An 8,211-nucleotide genomic window follows, 5' to 3' on the forward strand; every position below is an offset into this window, starting at 1 on the left:
TAAAAAACTGAAAAGCATGCAAGCCATACTTTCACTTAGTTTCAATGATTTGCCTTGCCACTTGAAGCATTGCTTCATGTATCTAAGTTTATTCCCTGAGGATTACTCGATTAAACGCCATGTCCTGATTCGATTGTGGATTGCTGAAGGTTTCATAGAAGAAATTGAAGGAAGAACATTAGAAGAAGTGGCAAATGGTTGTTTCAACGAACTTCTTAACAGAAGCTTGGTCCAAGTGAATGATAGATATAGTGATGGAAGAGTTCAAAGTTGTCGAGTGCACGATATTTTAAGGGAAACTATGCTTCTAAAATCGAAAGATCAAGGCTTTGCAGCAATTACTAATAAAGAGAACAATAAAAGGCTTCCAGAAAGAGTTCGACGACTATCTGTGCATGCAGGAACAAATATAGATGCGTTTGGGGACAACCAACTATCTCAACTGCGCTCTTTGCTCTTATTCACCGAAGAAAAAGATGTCTGGAATAAATTCATGTCTTCATTTTCTGACCAGGGGTCAAGACTTGTCAAGGTGTTGGCTTCTACATGTGCACCTACGACTACATTTCCACAGAGTATCACAAAGCTATACCATTTGCGATACCTATGTCTAAGAGATACCGCTGTAAGTTCAATTCCACCCTCTATTGCGAATCTTCGACACCTTGAAACGTTAGACCTCAAAAGGACTCTTGTCCGAGAGCAACCTAATGAGGTTTTACGATTACAATGTTTGCGACATGTAATAGTTTATTATATTAGAAGTGATTGGATATTGCATGGCTTTAAGGCTTTAAAAGGAATGGAATCCCTTTCTTCCTTGAGGAAACTCTCCTATGTCGAGGCAAAACAGGGTGAAACTGAGCCTATGGTATCTGTAGGAAGGCTAACACAACTGACGAGGTTAGGCATCCTAAAGCTTGGAACTGAGCACGGAGATGCACTATTCTCTTCAATTCGTGAATTAAAGCTCCTTCGTTCATTAAGGTTGGCTTCAAGAACAGAGGATGAAGCCCTTAGTTTCCAATTTGAATCCTTCTCATCTCTTCGTTTGCTCCAGAGATTAGACATGAGAGGTCCTGTGGAGAAGTCACTAGAAGGAATACAAAACCTTACAAACTTGTCTACATTATATCTGAGTGGTTGTAGGTTGCAGGTAGATCCGCTAGAGTCATTACAAGATTTGCCCAATCTAGTATCACTCTGTTTTGATGAAAGAGCTTATGATGGGGAGTCACTATGTTTTAAAGCTGGGAGTTTCTTAATGCTCAGAGATCTCCGTATTTCAAGATTGGAGAACTTAAGAAGGGTGGCAGTGGAAGACAAAGCATTGTCTCATCTCGAAGATATGTTTTTGATGAATTGCAAATTACTGAAGGAAATACCATCAGGAATTGAACGCCCAAGAAACCTCCAAGAACTTCAATTGATAAATATGGCTGCAGAATTGACAACAACTGTATATCATGGAAGTCAACATGATAACTACTCAAAAGTAATGCACATTCCACATGTTTTCATCGGCCAATGGAATATTGAAACGGGACATGATGGGTATTGGCTTTAGAGATGTAAGTTTCATTCTTCTTCTTCTGAAAACTAATGAGCTTTTTTGTTTTATTATTTTATTCTCTGGTTTGTAAATTATATTTTTGAAATTCAATCACGAGAAAAATTATTTATGATTATCATGCCATGGGCTCTCTTCAATCCAATAAATCTTTTAAATATTTTGGGCCACGGTTTGGGTTATACAGAATCAATAAATAAGCTGGCCAACTCAAAAAGAATTTCTCCTAAGGAGCGTGGCAGTTTTTCACAAGGGATTATCTTTTTTTGGGATGATTCAGTGCGAAGGAAACCCAATACAAAGAAAAGTGTATTGCTGGAGAAGTTTGAGGAGGAGTCAGAGTTTAAATATAACAAGGGTGGTTTGGAAGTGTATTCTCGCCGGCAAAATTACGGTGGCATAGACAGTAAGTATTTTATGGAAGATCTTGATAGGGGGTAGCCTTCTTTGGAAACTGTAGGAGAAGAGGAGGATCTTGTTTTCCCAATCGATGAGGAGCTTGATTCAGGCAGCTCAGAAGATGAATTTGTGGATGAGATTGGAGACGGCGAAATAATTGACAAAGAGGACTGTGTTGAGCAGGTGAGATACCTGTGGGATGGAGGAAGGAATGAAGAATGCACTCAGGTTGAGGAAGATTAGGGGACTGCGTGCGTAGAAGGGTCGTCAGAGGGAGGTGTTTCGCAGGGAAGGCCTGCCTCTATCGACAATATTAGGAGCAAGGAAGAGGAGAAGTTGAGTGAGTCCGCTAGACTTCTTAAGTCTATGGATTCTCTGGGTATATCGGTGATCCATTCTGCTTTGGGAGGGGAAAGTTTAGGAGACTCTGTCAGCCTATCTGAGAAAAGTTACCGGGAATTACGCAGGCTGAGCTTTGATGTTAACTATGGAAACAGGAAAAAAGGGGCTTGGGGCACAGTTACAATTTATGAGGATGCTTACTTGGAATGTTAGAGGTTGTGGCAACAAGAGCAAATGGAAAGCAATTAAGGAATTGATCTGTAAAGTAAACCCAGACATTATTGTTCTTCAAGAGGTAAAAAGGAGTTCCGTTGACAGGAGTTTTATTGGAAGCATTTGGAGATCTAGGTTTAAAGCTTGGATTTATCAGCATCCATTAGGCCGTTCGGGAGGCACATTGGTAGTTTGGGATACGAGGTGTGTTTTTGTACTTGATTCTTTAGTTGGGGATTTCTCAGTCTCAATTTGCTTGGAGGCTGAGGGGAAGGGTCCCTGGTGGTTCTCAGGTGTTTATGGTCCTGTAGTCTATGGTAGGAGAGACAGTTTTTGGGATGAATTGGCTGGGTTGAGTGCTATTTGTGGAGATTACTGGTGTGTTGGGGGAGATTTCAATGTGGTTAGAAGAATTGAGGAGAAGTTGAATAGCAGTTCTAACACTAGGAGCATGAAGATGTTCGACGCTTTGATTAGAGAATTAAAATTGGTGGATCCAAAGCTTCAAAATGGTCGTTATACATGGTCAAATTTCAGACACAAGCCAATTTGTTGTAGGCTGGACAGGTTTTTTCACTCTCCTTCGTGGTCGGATTATTATCCCTTCATTCGGCAGGAGGTTTTGGTTTGGGTAGTTTCTGATCATAGTCCGGTAGTGTTGGACTCTAGTCCTTCGTCTTGGGGCCCTTCTCCTTTCAGATTTGATAATGCTTGGTTGGAGCACAAGGATTTCTCTCATCTTTTCCAGAAGTGGTGGGGCCCAGCTAAGGGGCAAAGGGAATCGGGCATGATATTTATGTCAAAACTAGACTCTATTTGTGGTCATATTAGGAAGTGGAGTCGTCATGTCTTTGGGGAGAGGAAAATGCGGAAACATTTCTTGGAACAGAGACTGTTTGAGTTGGATAGATTGGAGGAAGGGGGATCTTGGAATGAGAATCTCCTTTTGGAACGATCAAAGGTGAAGGAGGATTGGCAGCAAATTGTTTTTGAAGAAGAAATAAGTGTGTGGTTTAAGGTTAAGTGTCGATGGGCAAAGGAAGGGGATGCTAACTCCAAACTTTTCCATAGCATTCTTAGTGCTCGGAAAAGCAAGGAATTTCATTTCTAGGATTGAGGAAGATGATGGTACTATTTGGGATAAAGACCCCGATATTGAGAGGGCTATTGTGGGCTTTTATTCAACTTTGTATTCGGCGATGCCAAGAGTTTGGGTGGGTGTGGACGGGATTTCCTGGTCTCCAATTTCGTCGGTTATGGCTTCTTTCCTTGAGCGTCCTTTTGCTAAAGACGAGATCAGACAAGCGGTTTTTTCGTGTGATGGCACTAAAGCCCCGGGGCCAGATGGGTTTTCCATGGTTGTTTATCAGAACAATTGGGAGGTAATGAAAAAGGATTTGATGGATGTATTTCATGATTTTTTCAAGGACGGTGTTATCCACGAAAGGATCAATGAAACTTTCATTTGCCTGATTCCGAAGAAATTGAACAGCTGTCGGGTAAGGGACTACAGGCCTATCAGTCTAGTCACTAGTTTGTACAAAATTATTTCAAAGGTGTTGGCTTATAGGCTTCGATGAGTTCTCTCAGACACAATTGCTGAAAATCAAGGTGCTTTTGTCGAGGGGAGGAAGATCTTGGACACAATTCTGATTGCAAATGAGGCAGTGGAGGAATATAGAAGCAAAGGAAAAAAAGGTTGGGTGTTCAAAATAGACTTCACCAAAGCTTATGATTGTGTGGACTGGGATTTCTTGGAGTTAGTTTTGGAAAGGAAGGGTTTTGGTGAAGTTTGGAGGACGTGGATGCGTGGGTGTTTATCCTCCACTTCTTACTCCGTCTTTGTGAATGGGCGGCCGAGAGGAAAGTTTAAGGGTTACAGGGGTATTCGCCAGGGGGACTCTTTGTCTCCATTCTTGTTCACTTTGATAGCGGATGTTTTAGGCAGAATGGTAGATAAAGCTAAAAGTGCCTCGGCTCTAAGAGGTTTCTCGGTGGGCAAGGATAAAGTGGATGTGAGCCACCTTCAGTTTGCAGACGACACGATTTTCTTTGCAAATGATGAGGAGTCGCTGGAAGATCTTTTGGACATTCTAAAGGTCTTCGGTGGAGTTTCGGGGTTATCTATCAATTTGCAGAAATGTCAGCTGCTGGGGATTAATTTGCAGAAAGAGATGGTGGATCAGAAAGCTAGTGAGATTGGGTGTGAAGTGGGTGATTGGCCTATTCAGTATTTAGGGCTTCCTTTGGGGGCTTCTCCTCGCTCCAAAGGGTTTTGGGACCCGGTGTTATCTAAATGTGCTACTCGATTGGATTCCTGGAAGAGTGCATTTCTGTCTAGAGGAGGGAGGCTGACTCTTATTCAATCTGTTCTGTCTTCCATTCCCGTGTACTACCTGTCGCTTTTTTGTATCCCTAAGAATGTGGCGATGACAATTGAGAAACTGATGCGCGACTTTTTTTGGGAAGGTGCGGACAATTCAGGTGCCGATCATTTGGTTTCCTGGGCCGATGTTTGCAATTCTCGTAGTCACGGAGGCTTGGGGGTTGGGAGTTTGGTTTTGAGGAATAAGGCTTTTCTTATGAAGTGGTTGTGGCGGTTTCCATTGGAAAAGAATTCTTTATGGCATAGGGTGATCAGTAGTAGGTATGGTGAAGATGCTGGCTTCTGGGATACAAACGTGGGGAGTAGATTTTCAGTTCGTGGTCCGTGGAGAGATATTTCTATGTTGTACGAGGAGTTCAAGCGTAGGGTCTTTTTCAAGGTGGAGAGGGGTGACAGGATTCGTTTCTGGGAGGATAAGTGGATTGGTGATTGTTCCCTGAGCTCACGGTTCATTGATCTAGTCAGGGTGTCCGAGGCAGTGATTGTTTCGATCAGAGACTTGGTGGTGGCTGATGGTGGTATTAGCTCGGAAGGTCTCGGCTGGGATTTCCGTTTTAGAAGGAATTTATTCGACAGGGAGATTCCTAGCTTGATTGAGATGTTAGATTTGATTAAGGATGTGCATCTGCCGGAAATTTTAGAAGACAAAAGGATCTGGAAACCAGACAGTAGCGGGGTTTTCAGTTGCCATTCGGCCTTTCGCAGCTTAGCCTATGATCATTTAGGGCCAGAGTGGCCGTGGGCAAGGAGGTTATGGAAAAGTGGTGTCCCATACAAAATTAAAGTGTTTGGATGGTTATTATTCCTTGACAAATTGAGTGTCCATGAGAATTTGCAGAGGAGGAGACCTTTCCATTCCTTGTCGCCCAATCGGTGTGCTAACTGTAATAACAACAGCGAGTCAGTGGGACATTTGTTTCTTCGGTGCTCTTTCGCCAGCATCGTTTGGAATAAAGTATTACAAGAATTTGGGGTCGGTTGGTGTATGCCTTCCTCCTGTGCGCAATTGTTTCTCTCTCATTTGGAGGGAGGAAAGAGGGTGACGCGTTTATGGCAGTGTACCGTCCTCGCTACATTTTGGGCTATTTGGTTGGAGAGAAATTCGAGGACTTTTGACGATTCATCTTTTTCCGTGGACAACCTTTGGGATAAAATCAGGTTCTGTGTTGCCACTTGGGTGTATAGAACGAAAGAGTTTGAGGGTGTGTTCTTTCTGGATCTTCGTAGGGAGTGGGTGCATTTGTGGTCTTAACTTTTGTTTTTTTATTTTTCACTATGTTACTACGGTATTCCTCCGCCATAAGTGAGGGTTTTCAATATTATTGAGAGGAGGTCATTTCGACCTCTTACTCTTTTTTCAAAAAAAAATTTATTATGATTTTTATATTCAACCTTTGAAATTTAATATCACCTCCTATAACATAGATATTCTTGAATTTGAGCTAAAAGAGGCATTGAGCTGATCAAAATAAATAATTGATACTATTTTAATTTTACATAGGTATTAAAGATGTGAGTTCATAATGAGAAGTGGACTTTTACCTCTCTATAATTGTTGAGTACTTACTAAATGTTTTTGTAGAAGTTAGGTTTGATGTGAAAAAAGTGGAAGGTGAATTTCTTCATAGACCAAAATATGATATAATTTCAAGGTTGGTTTCATTATATTTTGGCTGTTATCTTGTTTTTCAAGGACTTTCCAATTCTATTGTGCTAAGAACAAAGATGACATTCTATTTGACAAAACTAGTTATCTTTTTATTTGATTAATTGGATTCATGTTCTTTTGAGCCTTTGTAGCTCTTGTTCTCAACTTAGTATGAATATTCATTCATCATTTTCTGTTCATCGTGTGGTGTCATTGTGTTGGCTACTAGTGCCTCTTTCTAAGACTAAAGAAGTATCAATTTTCATAATATTAGTGTCAATTATAAATTCATTCTTTTTTAAAAAAAAATAAAAAAGTAAATGGAGATAATTACCTACAAAAATATAGTTTCAGTTTCAAAAGTTGTACTTATGTTCCAAATCTAACTTTTATTGTCTGATTCTCATAATTTGTTACAGTATAGTGAGGCAGCTTCCAAGATATTTCTCATAAATTGCTTGTGTGCCATCGAGCAACCTCAGTTGGGGCATAATCAAGTTGTTGATTGAACTTATAATGATTCGGAGGCACAAGTCCTTTGATGATGATGATGATGAGAAAGAAGAAATTGATTAAGAGTTTGACATGTTGTTGAGGGAAGTTCTGTGTTTGGGGTCGATTTTGAGATATCCAAATCTGTCTTTCTTGAGACTCACCTTACAGGATGTGCTAAAAGTTGTTTGGAATGGTGTTGAGGAATACAAGAAGGAAGTGGATAAGATTGGAACACTTTTGCAAAATCTGAAGATGCAGAAGAGGAACAGTTGATGTTGAGATTCTGTAATGTCAAATATCATGTGTAGACATTTGTTGTAATGAACTCTTTTGAGTTCTCATATTTCTTGGAGTGTTATGCTTTGGTTTTGTTTTGGAAGTTGCTTGACAATACCCAGATGGATTTTTCAGTTGTTTCATTTTAATTGATTGCTGACTTTCTTGATTTCTTTCTTGTGCTGCTTTTTCTTTCTTTGGTTTGTGTTAAGGTAAATTATTTGACCTTACTTATGTTACATGCAATTCTAGTCTTTTTTTTTTGTTTTTTTTTCATATATAATATATATTGATATTTCAAGTAAACAGATTTTTCATTACTTTGGTAAAGTGCTATCTTCAAATTCTTCTTCAAGCTCCCTCAGATTAGCTTGCCCTTGCCCTGCAAATTTTAATCTATGCAAAATATTTATGCCCTTCTAACATAAATACTGATGCCCTTGAGAGACTTAAAAAAGGAATGCATGCAGACGAAGTCTTTTTATTGATAAAAATTGAATTGTGATAGAAAGTATTCAAATGTTCACATCTGAACGAACTTATAGTATTCATAGTCATGGTTGATTCTTAGAATGTATTCTCACTAGTTTAAGTGGTTTGATTTTAACATACCTCAATATCAAAGACTAGTAAAGAGCAATATTTCTCTACAAGCATGGAATTTGTTAAAATTATTTTTTCAGAAAAAAAAGGCACAGTATTATTAGAGAATAGCAGAGTTCAAGATATAAGAAGAGAGATACTTATGTACATTGTTCTCAAGAGTGATATGTACAGAAAGCTGAATTAAAAATAATATGTAGGACTCTGTATAATAATAATAATAATAATAATAATAATAATAACATTAAGTTTTTGCACGGTGATTCTGAGAACACAGAA

General features: G+C 39.5%; 2 protein-coding genes across 2 annotated transcripts; both read left to right on the forward strand.

Moving 5' to 3' along the window:
* Positions 1-16: 16 nt before the first annotated feature.
* On the forward strand, positions 17-1,567 carry LOC133799352 (disease resistance protein RPM1-like). The gene has a single exon (XM_062237375.1). The coding sequence runs from the start codon at positions 17-19 to the stop codon at positions 1,565-1,567; it is 1,551 nt and encodes a 516-aa protein (XP_062093359.1).
* A 2,156-nt stretch (positions 1,568-3,723) lies between these two features.
* LOC133799353 (uncharacterized) lies at positions 3,724-7,326 on the forward strand. Its single transcript, XM_062237376.1, has 3 exons — positions 3,724-4,057; positions 4,115-6,144; positions 7,222-7,326. The coding sequence occupies exons 1-3, from the start codon at positions 3,724-3,726 to the stop codon at positions 7,324-7,326; spliced, it is 2,469 nt and encodes an 822-aa protein (XP_062093360.1).
* Positions 7,327-8,211: the final 885 nt, after the last annotated feature.

The sequence above is a fragment of the Humulus lupulus genome, chromosome 9, assembly GCF_963169125.1.
Source record: "Humulus lupulus chromosome 9, drHumLupu1.1, whole genome shotgun sequence".
Lineage (NCBI taxonomy): Eukaryota > Viridiplantae > Streptophyta > Magnoliopsida > Rosales > Cannabaceae > Humulus > Humulus lupulus.